The sequence below is a fragment of the Thunnus albacares genome, chromosome 2 (genome assembly GCF_914725855.1).
Source record: "Thunnus albacares chromosome 2, fThuAlb1.1, whole genome shotgun sequence".
Classification (NCBI taxonomy): Eukaryota; Metazoa; Chordata; class Actinopteri; order Scombriformes; family Scombridae; genus Thunnus; species Thunnus albacares.
Genome location: NC_058107.1, coordinates 3,331,660 through 3,352,233, shown reverse-complemented (window position 1 = coordinate 3,352,233; position 20,574 = coordinate 3,331,660). Strand labels below are relative to the sequence as shown.

General features: G+C 41.2%; 1 protein-coding gene across 1 annotated transcript in view; it reads left to right on the top strand.

Moving 5' to 3' along the window:
* Nucleotides 1-215: 215 nt before the first annotated feature.
* The window catches only part of niban2b (niban apoptosis regulator 2b), a 46,267-nt gene continuing 25,908 nt past the window's right edge, over nucleotides 216-20,574 (top strand). The window contains exons 1-4 of the mRNA XM_044363157.1: nucleotides 216-536; nucleotides 17,806-17,936; nucleotides 20,031-20,159; nucleotides 20,303-20,408. Coding sequence (XP_044219092.1) covers nucleotides 482-536; nucleotides 17,806-17,936; nucleotides 20,031-20,159; nucleotides 20,303-20,408 — 421 coding nt within the window. The 5' untranslated portion in view covers nucleotides 216-481. The remainder of the gene's footprint in view (nucleotides 537-17,805; nucleotides 17,937-20,030; nucleotides 20,160-20,302; nucleotides 20,409-20,574) is intronic.

Here is a 20,574-nt window from a genome sequence, read left to right as displayed (position 1 = left end):
TCATTTAAATGTTCATGTTGTGAGTAAAAGTATTTTTGAGCAATGAACTGGGAAAATAAAATAAATCAAATACTCAGAATAGTTTTGAGACTTTATACCGATGTGGAAGAGACTTGGACTCATCATAACTTTAGTTTCATGACTAAAATCCAGTTGGGAAACTCGTGTCTACTCTTTCCCCCACGTGACTCAAACGCAACTCCAGTGGAAGGTGGGAGTTCCTCTAAAGGAGGGTGTGTCTCTCCGAGAAATAGCCGTCAGTTTGTGAGTGGGCCAACTTCTTTTCTTATCCGTGCCGCCTCGCAGAGAGTGTTTGCCACCGCCCGTCTCTTCAAACCTTTGCCAGCTCAGGTTATGTTGGAGAGGAGCTGAGAAGGACTCTCTGTACAGGACTCAAAAAGCGGACTTTCCTGCGTTCGTCTCAACAAACTAGACGTGGACTTGCAGTGGAGTTAATCTGGGACTTTGAGTTTCATCCACCATGGGGGACGTGATTTCCAGTCACCTGGATGAAGCCAAGCGGGAGATTATCACTGGTGAGGAGCTTTCTGTCAACCTTTGTTTGCTGCGTGCTGTTTTGGCAGATGCATTTTACGCGCGGTCACTGACTTTCAGTACATTTTTACGGAATGTCAGACAAACGGGAATGATGATAATTTCATCAGGATTTTAGTGTGACTGTAGCACTTCGTTATGGATTTTACTGGCAAATGTTCTCTTCATAGTAGTGCCGTTGCAATAAACTCGAGACATGAGGTAGTGCGGATGTTTTCAGGGCCCTAGACAGAATTTTAAAAACACTGGGTCATAACAATGACCCCCCCCCCCCACCCCCACACCCCCACCCACCCCCGCAGAAATATTTTCATTAGCTGAGATTTTGCACGTTTAAAAACTGATGAAACCCCATAATGTCCCTACATGATGGTTTAAAAGCTGTTCTCCAAGAGCTTTCTTTAATCTTTCAGGAATTCATTTCAGTGGGGGAAATTTTGTTGTCCTTTATTCATTTACTATTGCCTTCCTTTTCTGGTCTGAAAGTAGTCAAATGGACTTGCACCAAATTAAAAGAAATATGGTATCATCCTTTCAAAAGTCCAACATGTGTACAGTTACAGCTCTGATTGATGTTGTTTGGTATCGCTTATGATTCATCTTATTAGGAAGTGCACTGTTAAATACTAATATTATTTTAGTAAATGTTTGATCCAGAAAATGTCATAAAATAGTGAAAAATGCCCATCACAATATCTCGGACGACCAAGGGGACATCTAAAAATGACCAAAGTTATTCAATTTACAGTGATATAAAACAGAAAAAAGAAGCAGCAAATTCTTGAGAAGCAATGTTTGGCATTTTTGCTTGAAGAATGACTTAATGGTGAATGGTCCTCAACAAAAAGACTGCAGATCAGGCAGATTAATCTCTGAGGAACATAGGTGGAGCTGCACCCACCAGCCCCATCCGTAGTCTGTTGACTATTGAGTTTATTAAATCAGGTTAAGTCCACTGTCATGGTCACTTGGACTTTGACTGACATTTAGGCGGGAATGTGAACATTACTGACAGTGCCTGACCTTCTGATCATCTGTCCAGAAATGTGAAATGTGTCAGTCGAATCAGAAAAATAGGGAACTATTATGTTTGCTTAATAGCCATGGTGAGTGGAAGGTTCTGACCACTCTCACTCTTTTACTCATCGAAAGATCGTACAAGAATCCTGAAAAGATTGTGTTGGCTGCCACAGCTCATAAACGAGCATTTGGCTTGGTAATGTGGCTTGTCAGAACTTGCTCCATAATAAGTGAAGTCAGATCTGGTGCAGAGTTGACTGTAGTAAGTAAGGTATAGTACAGTGTGTGCAGGAGAGAACATCAATGCTAATTCTCACTGAGTATCAAACCTCTTTGTGATCCTGTTTCCTTATTGTCGACTGGTGTGGAACTAACCGGGGTGTGGTGGAGGATCAGTCTCACAGTTATCAGCAGATGATTATCTCTGGTATCATCTGAAGTTCCTCAGTACTTGTGTTGATGGTATAGGCTGCCTGAATATTCAGTACAGACACTGAAATAATACTTATTCCATACCTTACATTGAGAAACAAACGATATTAAACAAAAGATATTTATGGTCCCCAGGGGATGAATCCTACTGACTTTGGTGATGCCCAGATGTTTCCAGCTGCGCCGCTGTTAGATCAGAATTTAAATTTTATGACTAAATGTCTGAAAAACTAATGACATTTCCAACAGCTGTGCTTTGTGTGCTAATTAACAAATGTTAGCATGCTAAGACATAAACCATTGTAAACATAATACCTGCTTAACATCAGCATGTTAATTGTTTCATTGTGAACATGTTAGCATGCTGGGATTAGCATTTAGCTTAGAGTGCTGTATGGCTGTAGACTCTTGATCTTGTTCTCATGTGGCTAAATAAAAAAAAAAAAAAATTGGCATAAAAATCAGGAACTACCTGATTAAAGAATATGTAAACAAGATTATGAATCTGATCAGATTTGGTCTGGGATCCCACCGTGCGCATGTGTGCCGCATTCCGGCTCCAATGCAGCCGCTGGAGCTGATCGCAGTCAATCTAGTCAATGTTTGTGATCCCACTAGACGCGCTGCGGCGCGTTTCAGAAGCATCTCAGAAGCGGCTCTCCGCTCCACTCTGCTAAATATATGCAATCGTATATCAACAATAAACGCAATTAAAACAGATGAATAAAGAAACCATTTAACTACGTAGCCTACTGAACCAAATGACCAAATCAACTAAAGCTGAGCAAGTTAACAAAATTGGGCAATTTAGTTGTCCTTCAGTAGCCTAAAGGTGCTTTATTAGCTTTGACCAGGCTGCTGTAATTACTGTAGTAGGACTGCAACTGAAATTAAAAGGAGGATGGCTTCCCCGCAGTCAAGACGCTCCGCTTCTGACACGCTCCTGGTGGGATAGGGCGCCGTGCAGAGGACGGAATGCGGCGCACACGCGCCTGGTGGGATCCCGGCATAAGTGAGCTGTCAAAGTGGACAATGAAGAGAACAACACTTGCATGAAGTCATCTGCCATTGTTGTAATTGTCGTTTCTTTGTCTTCCCCTCCCAATGAAGCGCCGCTCTACTTCCACCATCTGTGTTGACAGCGATATGACTGTGTTTCAACAAAGCTCAGTTTTATGCATACGCACTACAATGCCAAGCTGGCATTTTCACATTTACACACTTGTACATGTGGCTGTTTAGATAAAGCTCTGTTTTATTGAGAGAAAAAGATGCGTTTACGAATTGTATAATTTCAAAATCCAGTAATGAATGAATTACTCCATCTCATTCCATCTGACGGCCTGTTGGACCTCCTAGACCCTGAAACTCCACTGATCTGTCTGTTACATTGATTTTCCACCCTTGTTTTCTGCGTGAAGTTTTAGAACACAAGCATCTGATTAACTGAAGTTGAAGATCTAGAGAGAAGCTATGTTAGAGGCCGAGCTCCTGGGTTTTAGTGTCATCTTTTTAATTTAAAAAAAAAAACAAAACAAAAAAACCTTGATTGGCTAATTCAGAGTGAGGCACACATACGTATGTATCAGATGTGGAATCTGAGGAATGCATGAAAAAAGCGAGTGTGTCTGTGCTGTGTGGCTGGATGGAAACCTCCTCCAGGCCTTGAGCTGCACAGCCAGCGCCACATAGTCTCTGCAGCCAAGGCAAGCTCAGTGCCTGGCTGGCTTCAAGGGAAGTGCCTGGATTTATCATTAAACAGCAACCCCCCCCCCCCCCCCACACACACACACACACACACACACACACACACACACACACACACACACACATCCACAAATATTCACTCACTGTGTGTGCATTCCTGATGCTTTGAGAGGGTGAAACGGCTGCGCTTGAGATCAAATTGGTGAAATACATTTTGTGGATGTGGCTTCTTTATCAGTGTTGACGTAATCATGTTCATAGATGGCTTCATCACCCATGGCCATTGTATTTGGCTGAGGATTTATGACCAGCTGATGAACGGGCACTTCTCTGTTGTCATCATGCTGTAAAAAGCGGTGCCTTGATTGCTGATAAGAATAACTGTGGGAATCCCTGAATGGAGTCATATTAAACCAGCCAGCAGCGTGTTCCACTTCCCCCATAACCTCATACATGAGGTCAAGATTGGAGAGAGATGTGTGGGTGTGTAGAGGGTGGAAATGACCGGGATCACATGGCTAACCCCTCATTTCCTCCACTGGTACGAGTGCACGTGTCTGTGCTAGTAGGTTTTTTGAAACGCACTGTTTGAGCCAGTAGTTCACAACCTCCATTTAAAATGACGTAATGTTGTATGGCTTCAGTGTGGTCACACATGATGTCTGTCTCTCATTTGAAGTATTTTTAAGACGCTGTTAGAGTTGAATATATCCAATGTTTCACACATTTTGTTTTTCTATTTTTTATGTGCAATTTGATTCATTCACATTTTTCCTAATAATAATGGAGATAAATCGCCCACTTTCACAAGTGACTCCTTTATGTAGTCCTACACAGAGCGGTGCTAGCTTGGTCAGCGGGTGAGGGGCCACAGAACAGGAAATCCTAATGTTGAGTGTGTTTCCTCGGCTCTGTTAAATCTTCAGGCTCTGAAGGGGTGTTTGGTGGCCAACAGGCCGGCTCTCTGTGACCAGGTGAGGTGTGGCACTCTCACCTTCAACACACACCCTGCTCGGCACAGAGAAGCTTGTTTGCAACAGGTTCAGATTGCGGAAATACCTGCTGCTGGGACCCCACAGTAGACACACACACAAACACACACACACACACACTTCTGCAGAGAAGCTGAGAAGGTAGAAATGATCTCATTAGGTAAACAAACAGAGCCAAAGAATGTTTCTGATGTGGTTAATATAACAAGGAAACTCAGGTGAAAGGTATGAATTAGAGCTTCCCTGCTACTATTAAACATGTAAGCTAGCTTAACTAATCTTTCAAGTTAAAACTAATTTACTTGCCCATAGCTATCAATGAAACCACACCTATGACGAAGGCCTTGACAGCTGCGTTCCCATGGAAACCGCGCTCACGTGGTACAGCCACAGCAGATTGTAAGATCGCGATATGGAATACTGAATCTGATGAATTTACTGTTTATCAGACCACAAATGAGACAAGAATTAAAATTGCAGTCAGGTTTAGTCATGTTAACTTATTGGCATGACGGCAGTAACATTATGTCAATCTTACTACTCACGAAGTACAGGTTTTCTAATCCTATCAAAGTCATTTTGTTGCTTCGGTGTAGTTGACTCTCCTCTGTTGAAGATTCTGCCTCGTTTACCTGAATTCAAGACAAATACCACTTAAGCCTCTTTTTAAAATTTCCTTTTTTATATATACCTTTGTGACTACACATTTCTCAAACATCCTAGAAATTTGTTTTGGAAGGCAATTAAAAGATATGTGCAAAAATATGAAGTATATAAACTGGATTTTGAGATGTGGGGAAAATCATAGTCAAGACATTCAGAATATTTGACTTTAATGGAATTACAATAATAATTGGAGTTTACTCAATGTCAACATCATATAGCTGCAATTAAAAGTCAAAACAAGTTAGAATATGATAATGTCACACAGTGTAGAATTAGAATGAATAAGATGAAACTTGCTGGAACCAGTTAATTATTTTATTGTAAAGTAAAATCTTGTAAATCACACTGAAAAGCAATGAGCTGTGATTCATTTGCAATATGAAGACATATATTTTGCTACAGCCAAACGAACTTGTAATGATGTAAGTGCACCGTGAGATATCACAGAGATATAATAAAGATTGACATGGGTTGGCTCGCTGGCCACAACAAACAGGAGACACACCATGATAAAGTTTTAACAAAAAGAAATTTTATTAAAACAAAGTTAATAAGATATGGGGTATGAGAAAGGGATGAGAGGAGGCAGAGTTCTTCAGTGTTTGTTTTTTTTAGCAAGGGTGGTGTTCAAAGCCACTGATGAACTCAAGCTGTGACGTTTCACAGGACACCCTGCTGAAAAACGCCTCTTGGAGCCAGCCCCTGACTTCCTGCATGCTACAGAAGTAGGCTGGCAGCCAATCATCGGACCTTGATGTCTGGCAGCCCGCCTTAATGTGGCAGCCCTTTTGCTGGCGAGGCTACTGGATTTCTCGAAAGTGTGAATGGCTGACAGTAGTTTGGAGGGGTTGGTCCTCAGGAGGTGGTAGTGTTTAGCCATTGCCTTTAGCCCAGCAGTGAAAAGGAGATCCTGTATCATGTCCTCCCCAAGAGAGACATTGCCTGTATATGTGATATCTAAGAAGGAAATTTGTTTGAACGATATGTTTGTTTTTAATTTTTAAGTTGTCATTGTACATATAGGTCAGTCCTCAAAAGTAAAAATTGCCATTATGCACACTGCTCTCTGCCGAGGCTATTGTTGCTAGAATATGGTCTGTCTGCATAGTAGTCACATGGCTTGGCTTGACCACTTGAAATAAAATTAAGCGTCTATCCCTTTATTATGTAATTTAAACTGGAAATGTTGGGAATCTTACTATACCGGTTATTGTGAAAATATTTGCTTTACCTCCCGATGTTAGTTTGAGCAGTTCTGCCCTCATCGCTGGACTTGTTAGAAGGAAATTGTTGGACAAACAGCTGTAGATCTTATATATAGTGTTGCAGAGATATCTACTGAAGTTAGCATGCTAACATCCAGCCTATACTGTCTCGTAATACCACTTTGTACCACAGGGACGACAGTGAGTCAGTGTAGCATCCAGTCTGCCCTCAATCCAACATGAGAGGAAGAAATACTGCTGCCCCGGCAGTACTGTCAGTCAGGCTGAATGCTGTTGTAATTTTCACTGTTGGACTATTAATATTTCACTTTAGTTTTAATATTTTTTTAGGTGAGAAAGTAACCATATAGACTCCCAATATGTGGTCAGTTTATCCAAATAACAACTATTTGGAAAGTTGCACCAACGTTGTCAGAGCAGCTGGCTGCTGCTGCAGATGCTGGTCTGGCATGAGCCATTTGGCATCGTAGCACATTGTGGTAAACTGGATTGATATTGAAATATTATATCAATAAGTTAGGTCTCTACTGGATTACTGTGTTGTAAAATGGCATGAAAGCAATGAACAAATGATGCTGTGTGGTAGTGCTGCCCCCTATTTATATGGATCAGGTGAAAAATCTGTAGGTCGTGAACTAGTGACAACTGTTAAGATCCATCACCTGCTGAATTTGTGAAGCTGCAATGTTGCCATCTTGGGGAAAGAATCTGGATCTCTGGAATGACTCACAGTGTCCAGGAGCAACGTCAACGATGCGTGTTTCCTAGTAGGTCTCCAGCCTTGATGTCAGGAGGTCGAAGAGCTGAGGAGGATTGAAGGCGTTCGTCCTCTGCAGTATCTTGTCCTTGAGGGAACGCATCGCCACTTCCGCAAAATTGTTGGTGTTGTTTCCTTTGGACTTCCTTTTAGACTGCCTCTATAACTGAGTGTACAGCTGTTCGATGTACTTCAGGTATTTTTCATACCTGCAGTTGATTGAAAAAAGAAACAAATGCACAAAACATAGGAAATGCACATACATCAAAAATGTAATGGCATGGTGAAAGTATCCAAACACAATAGCTTCATGACTTCAAAACATTGGATTAACAAATGTAATGTGATTAATAAACATAAGACTTACTTGTCTGCGGTGAGCTCTAACCTGACTGCAACGGGATGTTCTCTTGTCTTGCTCTAAAGCCTATCCAGCCTGGCTACCTCTTTGCAGTACAGTATTTCTTTGACCACTGTGAATAGAGTTGGTCTGTCTTTGTGTTCCACACCACCCTCCTTGCTCCACAGCCACCTCCAAATTGCTTGAAGCAGATGGAAGGAGCACAGGAGAAGTGTGGCATCAGTAAATACCTGCCCCAGAGCTCCCCTCTCTGCCCTACAGTCATCTGTAATAATGATCCGTGGTCCTGCCTGTCCCCTGCTAGCAAGGGTCTTCTCTCCAACTTTTTGTTTTAATAGCCCTTCAGAAATGGTCTGTTCATCCTCCAACTGGCAGAGGAGGAGAATGCCTAGCGGGAAGTCACCAGCACAGCTGTGGGTCAGGAGGAGAAACACTATTTCTCCCTATTCACATTCCCTGAGGAATCTATGAAGCACAGCTCCCCACTGTGCTTCAGTTGTTGCACTTTCTTCATCAAGGGCAACACAGCAACAAGAGGAGCTCCCTAGGAAGATGTTTCCATTAGAGCACAGCTGTCCTTGCACTTCTTGTTGCAGCTCTCCGCTTGATTTTGTAGCACTACCAACATGGTTGAACCATTTTGAGTGTCATACTCTTCCCTACGCACCTTGTGGAACAGTCTAGGAAATTACACTAACTTAGTTGGTATTGGTGTCAATTACATACTGCAGAAAATTGTAATTCCATTCACTAAACACATTATTCTATTTCATTGCATTTTTACAAATATAGTGGGTAGTAGTTATCTTGAGCATGTTTCCCAGCGTGATGCCCACATTTGCACCTAGGGCAGGTTGGGGCAAATCACCCTGTTGGCTGATGCATATACAAATTACTGTCCATATCTATTTGGAGATCTTGTTTAAGTGCTATCAGAGCAGATGTGGGGGTCTGGCCAATTTCATATAGCCCTGTTAGGACTTCTATTTCCCCCAATGTCTTGGTGGTGGATGGCGTCTGCAACATACAGGTTGTAATTGAGGTATGGATAATCAATAGGCACAGGAAGTCAGATATACGTGGGTCTTCAGTCCTCTAACATATATCAATATGATGTTTAAAAATAATGAAATTATGAGTAAGTGGATCAATAAACTCACTTGCTCTTTTCCCACCAGCACTTTACCTTGACAGCAGATGTTCTTAGATGTTTTGCTGCTGCTCGCAGCTTTCACATTCACCCTATGTTAACCGGATTACACTTGTAACTACTGCCATAAAGGCCAAAGGAACAAGGGTCACTGATAAGTTGCTTCAAGAAATTTTGACAGCACAACTCTTACCTTGAATAGCACTCAGCACCCCGACCTTGGTCAGGTAACATCCACCCTCCATGATGACCCCTTCAACAGTGTCACCCACTCCTTTGCCTATTCCACAGTGCAGACATCCACTTACACAGTGCCATCAAAACCAGTGTAGTCTCCCAATGAAGCCACCTCTTCATAATAACAGACATGGTTCCCAAATTGATTTGGTAGCCAACCCTACAAGTAGGAAACAAACTACTATCAATTAAAATCCACACACATAATGAAATTGTCAGCCTTCACAGATATCTAATACCCATATCTTAGATGTCTGATATTCAAGAAAAGTGATACTGTAACACTATTAACTATCATACCAACACAGGCACTATACTGAAGAATGACTATGACAATATTAGGAAAAATAAAGCTTCTGGGGGATATGTTGGCTAAGCAGTGTTCTGACAAAAATACAACAATGTTAATGAACGATGTTCCTCATAGGACTGAGTGACAGATATTGTCAGATACCTTCAACTGGGGGTAGTCCTATGTTGTCCTGTTGTCCTGAGCACACACAAACACCAAGTCTGAAATAAGAGGAAAAAACAGCTAGCCATTAACAAAACCATCACAATACAGCAGGCCTAACTTAGCTACATAATTAATTAGCTTTGAACAATATCCAGCTATTGTAAAAGCTAACTTACCTGCTCGTACTGAGGACGTAAAAAATGTTTGAGAAGAAAAAATTAACGCTAGACTGATTTATTAGATATTGTTTGCTAGTATATTCTTCTAACTTAAAACAGTGTCAAATTAACATTTACAGATACATTACCTAAGCTCTACGTAACTTTGATCATCAGTCATCTTTTGAAAAGCGCTATTTTCATATTTTCTGTAGCTGTCTATGTTGAGTGAGTGCGGTTACCATGGGAACACAGCCGTCAAGGCTTCCGTCGTTCCATTGATGCTTTCGTCATACAGAAAAAGGCATGGTTTCATCTAAACCGGGTTGGAAAAACAATAGAAGCGTCCTGTATCATATCTGTCAGATTTCATTAGCCAGCACAATCAACAAAAAAGAGGGTTTTTCTGCACAGGAAATGTTTTGGACGGGTCTAGGGCATATTTCAGATTGCCATAACAAAAATATGGCTCTATCTAGGGCCACAAAAATCAGTTAACATTGTATTTGACAATATGTTATTGTCTTTAAATGTTGTTGCTGCTACAGCCAAGTCAACAGGGCAGGGATTTTCCACAATTTTGTGGTGGGCACTAAAAGGAAATTGAGTGGTGCCAAAATACTTTAAACATGCATTTTGTAACTCCATATTTTTTTCTGGCTACATTGGGGAAGTTCAACAAGCTGTAAGACATCTCCATCATATACCATCAACTCCTGAGAAAATGATCTGTCTCTGTAGCTGTTAAATGTTCCACTATGTGCACCAGCTGGTGTACACTATAACCCACTGTACTCTACCTATCAGAGCTTTTTCACTGAAAACGGCAGCTGAGACTGAATCTAAACAGTAAAGTTGAAGGATGTAAAACCTAAACAATGAGCTGAAAGATGCTAAAAAGCTCTATAGAGCTGAGGGGAACTGCAGATTTGGTGATAGTTTTGTGGGAGTTTATCACTAGAGTGTCCCCATTCACATTACACATACTCCTTTTATTGACTGTTACTATAAAGATATTGATTAGCACAACTTGAGGCATAAAACATTGTTCAAGATATTTGATATGTCTTCACCCCAGTATTTCATTTCTGTTAGCCTTGTTGCTAGTGGGGCACAACTGCATTCTTTGTAATTTCAGAGCAATTTAGGAAAATAAAAAGATAAACAGGTGTGCTTGAACATGAATCTATAGGCCTAATGGTGAAAATTCTCAGTTAATGTATTACGCTGTATTCTTTGTGCACATTAGATCTTCTAATTTTCATGAGAGCTCTGTTAAATTACTCTCAGTATGTACTGTATGTGCTTCAGAGGCCTGCTGTTACTTTTTATAGGCATCAGGGCAAATTTTCTGTATGGATCATGCAAATAGCTTTTTTTACTGATTCTCTAACATGTGTTGGTCATGCATCACACACTGATATGAGCTCTGCTGGTCCACCTTTCATTGCTAGAAAAAAGCCTTGAACAGAGCAGTTGGCTAACGTGCATTCTGGAAAAAAAGATCTTTTGCCCTGCCCCTGATTAACTCAGTAAACATGTTAAGATCTAACTAAATTTGCTCTCATTTGGTGCACTAGATCCTCACACAGGCCCAGCCACAGCTCTTGCTTCAGCTCTGATGGGAACACAGTCTAAATTTATGAGTCAGCCTATGGGTCTATCTCAGTGGAATGTTTTTGTTAAGGCACTGTGGAGAAAGGAGAGAGAGGGGGGGGGGGGGGGTTAGGGTTCTCTTGCGGGTCTATTAAATAGTAATCTGACTCAGATCTCTATGATCAAGATGTGCTGAAACTGTTGAACTGACGTCAGCGATAAGACGAGCTGCCATGTAAACGACAAAGAGTGTTGGTTAGATTAGATTACCACAGTGATGCAGGACAACACAGTAGTATCATTAGAGCTGATAGCTGGCCTCAGCACTGCCGAGGCCCCCAGGACAATTAGTCTGGTAGGAGGCAGGAGCACAACAAAGACTCAGCTAGACTAACAGCAGCCACTTGTAAGGATCCCTTTTTGCTCCTACAACCTCTTATTCCGACATGTTCTGTCCTACACCTCATTACAAAAAGACTTGTGAATTGAGATTAGTCAAAATTGAGTTTGGGATTATTTTTTCAACACTTCAGTTTGTGAGTTTTCTTTCAGTAATACCCTCAATGTCCCTCAACATAGAAACAAGAGTGTCCTTGATTTGGTTGGTTCATTATGTTTTATGTTTTGACCATCTGTCTTAAAGTCTCCCTCCATTCAAAAATACGTTTTCCTTTTTGTTCCTAAAGTTGACTGTGTGAGCCTCACTGTGCAGAGTTTGACACACTGTTTTCACATTCATCTGCTGAAAGTTTCTCTGTGTTCATTGAAAATCCAACTCTAAAGGTCTTTGCACACCAAGTACGTTTTTTTTCGTCCGAAATTGTCGCACCTTAAAAAATAAATACCACGTCACATTGTGTCAATCATGTTTACACACCGACTCTGAAAGTTTCGTCCGTCATTAAAGTTTTCGGAGCAGGTTCGATTTTCTGCGTTTTTTTGCATCCGTCAAAAGCCTTTACAGAGTTGCTGACCACTCAGAGCTAGGTTCTTTCTTTCTTCTTTCAAGAATTTAGAGGACCACAAAATCATCCTCACTGCTTGACGACTCCATTTTGCCTCATATTGTGAATTGTTGCAAAGAATATAGTAATAAAACGCAGCGGACTCAGTGTGCAAGGTTTCTGTGCGTAACGATTTTTGTCGGATGAGGGATTAAAAAAAATGCATCGGAAAAAAACGGACTTGGTGTGCAAAGACTATAAGGGGTGGGCCTATGAAGAGGATGAGTGACATCACAAATAGTTCAGAAGCCAATCCTGGTCCACTATTTCAACTTGCACAACTCAATAAGTGTGATGTGGAAACTTGAAGCCTTCAGTGCACATACGCTGAGAATGGACTTTGCAGTAAAGTAGGAGACATCTTGTGTCCAACAGTTCAACTTCTGAAATGAAATATATTTGCATTTTCATAGATTCTGGAATGTTTAATGAGGGAGAAAGAGTAGATGTAATTTAATTGAGCTTCTTTGTGGGGAAAAAAATATCAGACACAAATTATTATTCAAATAGAGTATTTTATATACATCTTAAACCATCTTCAATCAGTTCAACTTTGCTTCTGAGAAATCGTGTTTTTCTTGCTCTTTGGTAGAGTGGATGGCATAAATACTATGATACCCATGAGCCTCAGCTGCCGTTGCCATTAAGAAGACAGTGAGAGGTGTGAATCAAAACTACAGCAAATTCAGAACACTTTATAGTTGTTGGAAACAAAACCTGTTGCCATCAGTCTCCCTCAGAGACAAGCGTTTGAAATGATTCATATGAAAATTATGTTCATACGGAAAGTTGTAGGAGGCTTGTGTAGCTTGCCCTGATATTCATCGTTTTGAGCGAATCCTCATTTCCCTGAATCTCAGATGACCCACGGAGCTAAAATGGCCACATTTATAGGAAGTGCATCAGGTCGAAATAAACTGGAATTATGGATGCCCAAAATATCTCATCCCACTTTGCCTCTTTGCAAATCTTTAGACAATACTTACATACAAAATGTAATCTACTCCATAAGAGATTTTTCTATCTGCTCACTCAGTCCCACCAAGTCACCTAAGATGTATCACATTGCATTTGTAGAATCTTCAGTTTCTTTGCATTTAGGTTTAGTTAATTTATTATAATGTACAATCAAATGACTTTCCAGACGGCAAAAAAAAAGAAGCAAACCGTCACCGCCAACTGTGACGTGATAAACTGTGAAAGGCCAATAAAACCTCCCACTCCAAAATATCTAGAAGGATTACAGACCCAAGCAGAAATAACGGGTACGTAAAGTTACCAGTGTTAAATGTGTGCTCAGTCACTGTGGATAAATGCTGTTTATACCAGGTCCAGCACAGTTTACATTCAAACCTGAGAACAGTACAGTATGTACTGATTTGTACCTTCTTAGTAGGTGATTGCAGGCAATCTAATTTCTTTGTTTACTTAAGGCAGTGAATAATGGGTATTAAGTGTAACCACTGTTCTTATATAGACTGTTGTACAGAGGATTACATGATAAAACTGTCTCTGTGCCCTCTCTTTCTTTGCTTTCATTCCAGAGTAAGAGTTCTTAAAGAACTGTTTAGGAGTAGAGCAACATCAATACATCAGTGCCCATTTGAATAGGCTTAAGACAGTCATGTTCCTTGACTAATGGTACATAAAGACCCTCACACTATGAAGAGAACTACACATACAGCCGTTCACGCACTCAGGTCTCTGGCTACCCTAATAGGACTTACTAGCACTGTCCAGTGAGAAATACCTCAAATAGTCACCACATATCCTCACATTGTTGTAAGCGGTTAACTTTGTTGGAGCTTCTCTGTTTTGGCCATGAAATCTGCCTAATCAGGGATGTTCTCAGTTGGGAAGTGGACGGTCAGTGGAAATACTGAAAAGTTTGCTGACGTGTACTAACGCAGCAAGGACAGTCCAATAAGGGCGGCATTATATCTGAGTGGGTGTCCTGCTGTCTTCAATTGTTTGAAATGAATGAGGTCTTTGATTTCACTCAGCTGTCTGATGCAGTTTAGTCATCATGTGATTATGCTGAGTGACTGCCAAAAGAAGCATGTCAACCATGATGTGTTTCAAAGCAACCACTTAAAGGCAGCTGCTGTCAGTCTTGCCAGATGGATGAAACTGAGTTCTTTAATGCTACTATGCATCACAAATATGATATGAATACTGTATACTACTCTTACAAGTGAAGTTATTATGGGTTGGCAGGATCAGGGAGGAACCTGCTGAAGCAGCGGCCAGCATGTGGGTGTGTGAGGTTTGCACCCTGACACAAAAGCTGTCTGGTGTATAGTCATGGTCATATGCAGCTTAGTGCTGTGTGACTAAGTTGAGTCTAATGCGTACAGATGATTGCATTGTTACTGTTTGCTGTGGCTACTAAATGACTGACACTGTTTTCTGGCCATGACTCACTCAAAAAAGGTGGAAGTCAGTCAGTGATGTTTCATATTTCAGTTGAGTGGACTGAAGGCATGGGTGAATGGAGTAAGAGCCTAAATATAATGCTGTCTTTTATATTTTTTCAATTGTGAATAGGTTTTGAAACAAGAAACAATTCTGAATTGATAGGCTTTTTTTTTCTTTTAACCAAAGAACCAGATATTTCCTAACAGTAGCACATCTTTTATCATGGTGATTTAACCAGGAGAGTCTATGCAGAACATGAACAGCAAAACAAGCTAGTGAAACTCTGTAAACAGAACTGCGTTTCCATGCATGTGCAGTGACGGTTACCATCTTATCGCTATTTTTATTCTTTGGAGTACTTTCTAAACAATCTAAAGTAACCACTGTATTCAGGAACAAAGGAACATGTCAACCGGTGCAGCGGTGTGGCTCACTGACATGTTTTTAATGTTTTTGAAGAGGAATAAGATATATCAGACTTTGGATACACACACAATACTTGTTAGTAGATCAGTTTATTGTTAGTTTGGCTCTGTATATGATTTGTTAACAGTAAGAAAAATATAGAAAATTGCCAGTATCCTTTTAAGAATACACATCACAGAGAATTGTATCAGTAGTGATACTACATAGTATTGAAAAATTTCAAGTTGGACTAAATTTAGGATATACAATAGGTAATGGAACTGAAAGCCCCGGGTGAAAATAGGCCTCAGTCCATACATATTGTATATATTGATAACTAAAATGTTTAGGCTTAACCCTAACCATAGACTATAACCTTAAACATCTGAGTGAGTGGAACATCAGAAAGGGTGTAAGGTTCTGATCTAAAAGTTTAGAAAGGTATGTGAAGAAACGCACAGGGCTCCAGGCTTTTATTTACTTCCCAAACTAGTAGTACCAGTACTAGTAGTAGTACTAGTAGTTCTTTCCAAACCAACTGTACATGCCAGGAAACATCATGGTGATTGAAAATGTCGAAACCGTGGCACTGGACTTTCTCTTGGCATCCCTCCCCTTCCTCCCATCTCTCCTTTTCTTAGCTAAGGGTCACATTCCTCTGGGACTTCCTGTCCAAAGGGCTAGTTAAGTAGAAAACAATTCCCTTGTGCTTTTCCATGACCAAGTGCCTGTGCAGGAGCTGAGGTACAATCAGCTGCATTCATCTTTAGAGAATAAAATCTTACAATATGTGACCTCAGTGATACACACAGAGGTACATTCAGAGGCTTTGAATCAAGAATCTCTAACCTTGGAGAAATCATTCCACTGATAGTCTTTATTTTTTGACCTCTGTGACGGAGAAGAGCTTTGTGGACTCAACACTCCTATGTCCGTCTTGAATGTTCAACGAAGTGTGATACATTCTTTGTGGAAGAGAGTTGAGCAGTAGGGCGACTGTGGCGACTGACTCATACTGAGGGAATGTTGAAGAAAAGCAGTTCAAACAGATCCGTCTTTTTGGTCACCAGGATGTTTATTCAAGATAGTTTCTCTTAATCATCAGTGTTCAAACAATGATGTCACCTGAATCTGTCTTGATAGTCCAACATTTTGTCCTGCAGTGACTGTTAAGTATATGAAAGCGGGTGAAGACTTAAAGCTGACAATCTGCTGGCCACATAGAATCTGTAATGAACAAGCAATTGATGAAGCAAAAATGGCACATTCTACGAGTCATTTCCCTCCTTATTTCTAGACGTAGTCCATCATTCATAACTCTGTGTGGCTGCCTTCCTAATAGCTTCACCAGAACGCTTAATTATACACTCCCCACATCTCCCCAAATGCAAAAGCAGCATTTCAAAACCACAATATAGAGCAGATGGGATCAAATAGGTCATCCCTCCTCCCTACTGCAGTTGCAACTGTTGAACATATTTATCAATACCACATGGAGATCCATTTGCTAATTGCTATTGCTGTCTGATAATCTTTATATTACCAGAATCCCTGCATTACAATGAAAGTCATGCAAGGGCGTTTGACTTTAGACATATTTAAGAAGTTCATATGAAAGCCTCTAAAGGGAAGCAGATACAGACAAGGTATGTGCTAGATGAGCAATGGTGGGAGGCCTCTTTCAGTGTTGTTTTTATGTTGTAGAGACCCTGCCAAATTCCCATCCAATTATCAATCCATCCCGAGTAGTTTGGTTCCAGCTAGTCAGTTCACAATTTACTCATGTTGCACATGTGTAAATTGTGGTGTTGATGCTGAAACCATATATTGTTCAACACTAATTTTGGCCTTAAATGATAATCCCATCAAAAGACCAAAAACAACAGTATGTGTTAGTTTATCTCTCAGTACTTTTCAGCTTCCCTACTCTGTCTGTGGCCCATTAGTTCCCACTGAAGATGTAAGTCTTTAAAAACAGTTCACAAATATGTGACTGAAATATGAAGAAAAAAAGTCCTATCTTCCATTACCCACAAATATCCAGGTGTTCCTTTTACAAGAGTACAGTGTGAAAGGTGAGAAACCCGAGCTCTCGCAAACACCAGTGATGTGGACTCACTGATAAAGTACAAATAGAGCAGCGTGACATGCCATACTTTACACCATGTCATGGCTGTGTTTGACTTTCACCGTAAACATTTCCCACGTGAATAACTCTTTAGCTGTAAGGTCACACTCAGGAAGGAGGCCTCAAACCAACACAGGATAGCAAAGATGCCAGTGCTGACCTGGCAACCTGTCTTTCATACCAATAAAGTCTCATAGTATGAGTGTAACTTTGTATCTCTGTAGAGGAATTCACATACAGCTGTGTACAAAATAAATTTGAATTATGGGCCTTCATCAGATCTTTTAAACTTTCTTTCATGTGCTGTGGAATTGTCTCATTTTTCTGAGTCACTGCGTTTGTTGATCGTTCCTGAAGCACACTGATGAGACCCTTGATCAAAATGTATATAAGATGAATGCTCGTTGTACGTCATTGCACATTTCCATAGTCATTGTGTAAATGAAAAATGCCTAACACCACAATGTATGACATTTCTTGGACCACTACATTTCTAACTGTGTGTGTGTGTGTGTGTGTGTGTGTGTGTCTTGCAGCTCAGACCGGGGAGGTGATGGGGGAGTTTGGATGTCTGTATGAGCAGCAGTATGCAGTGGCTCTCTTCAACAAGGTTCGCTTTGACATAGAGGGTGGAGGCGGGCCGCAGCCCCAGCTACTACACCGCAAGGTAAAACATCCTCTTCCTCCATTAATGTTTCCAAACTTTTTTTGGCTGGACCGGCCACGGACCAGCCCTATAACCCTGAATGTCCGTCACTCACTGATTAACTCACTGAATGAAGTTACACCATTGGTGCGACCGACCCGGTGTTGGAGTTTCCCCATTGGCCGTCGCTCTTTCAAAATGAATCAGCTTGAACAGTTTCAATTATGTCCTCAGGGGGCATTTGCCCCAAAATGAGTTTTAAAAACACACATTTACCGACTGAAGCTTCTCACACAGAGGCTCCGACACCAACCTGCGGATACAAAGAGACACGACCATAGACTAAAAAATATGGATGTAGCCACCATGACGTCAACTATTGACTTCTGAATAGCAGTTTTGAAACTCAAAGTGGGCGGTTCCAGCCATCGCCATCTTGGCAGTGCCTGACTCTGCCTAACTCCCAGCTAATCCAAGATGGGCAAAGAGGGGGAGCTGAGGCAGGCCGAATGAAGCCCGGTTGCTGAAACAAGCCACCTAGCGGCTAGCAACTTGTTGTTCAAAGCAGCCATGTCCTTAATATGCATAACTTTACGGCTTAATAAAATTGAAACGGGTGAGTTATAAAAAAAATTCACCCCCGTACAGTTAATTATTATTATTCCTGCTGTAAAGTTGGTCATTTTAACATGGAGGTCTATGGGGATTGACTCGCTTTTGAAACCAGCCTCATGTGGTCATTCGAGGATCTGCCGTTTTTGGAACTTCCACATTGGCTTCATTTTTCAGCCCCAGAAGTTGCTGCTTGGACATGACTGATCCATTTTATCAGCTAGCACGGAGGCTAGCAGCTAGCTAGCATGGCTAGCATCTTTTAGCATAGCCGTGCCGTGCTCTTTGTAGCCTGCGTTATTCTGGATCCCACTGCTTTTCATGGCAAGACCTGCCCTACTCTGCCTCTCATTGGCTAATACATGTCAACAGCCTGGCCTTCGTAGCCTGGGTTGGTTAGGTTTAGGCATGAGGAGTGAGATTGGTCAGGGTTAGGGTAAGAATATCAGGGTAAGCCAATCAGAGGCAGAGTAGGGCGGGTCTTGTCAAGAGAGGAATGGGATCCATAATAACATGTGTAGCCCATAGACTATAAAAATAAGGTGTAGCCACGGTGTCTCCACTTTAATAGCACTATGGCAGGTGACAGGTGTGTTTACAGTGTTTGTGTGCTCTGAAAAACTTCACGGTGCAGATATAAAATCACACAGCTGACAGACGGTTAGCCTAGCATGCTAATCCTACGTAAACATGGATGAGACCATTTACAGACATCCGCAGATAGAAGCAGACGAAAGAGCAGGGGGAGTTAACAGATAAATAGAACAGTTAAAATTAAAATAATTTCTCTTTCAAATCAAACATCCCAAGATATGAGTGTAAAGTATTGTTCTTGCAACTACATTTATAACCTTTTTTTTTTTTTGACGCAAATGTTGCTTAATATGTTTACTTTTTCCTTTGCAAATGAATATAAAAACCAACTCTGCACATACACCATTCTGCACAGTAAAGCTCATTCAGGTATCCACCTGAAGGACCAAGAAGAAAAACGCCCTTCTGACTGGAGGGGGAGATTATTATATTTAATACTTTTGTTTAAAATACATGTGACAACATGTGTATGGTACTATGATGCTGGAAGACCTCCAATGTTGAAATCAGCCTTTTGTTGGGTTGGGATTTATTTCGGTGTTCACACATATCATGTTTGTGCATAGCTTTACATGCTTTTTACAGTCTATTGACACACACACATACACTTACAGAGCTGTCTACATAAAGCTGTGAGGTTGGGTCTGCATTCTGTTTAATGGCCTGGTTTAAGAGTGCATTGAGGAGTGTTAAGTGGGTGGCTGCAGGGCGGGGGTGAGGAAACAACCTCTAATAGATTCATTTGAGATGTGTATTTCTGTAATACAAACAAAGACTGGCTTTTCAGTGCTTCTCTTGAAGAAAGCTTTTAATTCCTCCAACTTGTCTGTACAGTGTACTGGCATGAAAACATCTCTGCCTTTTGTGCTGTATTAAGTTTCAGTTGAAAGGTGTCATGTTTTCCCACAGATCCCTCTGGAGAACAAGTCCATCTTCTCTGGCTCACTCTTTCAGTACCTAGAGGAGAACAAGAAATGGAGGAACCGCTTCCTGTTTGTCCCAGACTCCTACAACATCAACTACTTTGACAGCAAAGCGGTGAGGGGGGAAAAAAAATAAACCCACCCAGTCTGGAATCAGAAGTTTGAACAAGTGTTTGGTATTAAATACAGTCTGTTTCATCTATGAATGTTGGATTCACTGTCTAATATCTACACTCTGCTTCCTGTCTTGTCTACCAGTCCCATGACAGACGCCTCCATCCCAAAGGAACCATCAACTGCGCTGGCTACAAAGTGCTGACATCTATGGAGCAATACCTAGATCTGATCAGCAGCAGCCTGCCAGGTGAGGAGGAGGAGGAGGAGGAGGAGGAGGAGGAGGAGGAGGAGGAGGAGGAGGAGGAGGAGGAGGAGGAGGAGGAGGAGGAGGAGGAGTAGGAGTAGGAGGAGGAGAAGGGGAGCAAGAGCTGAAGCTGCCATTATGCAACATTCTATGCTGAGATTTATGATTC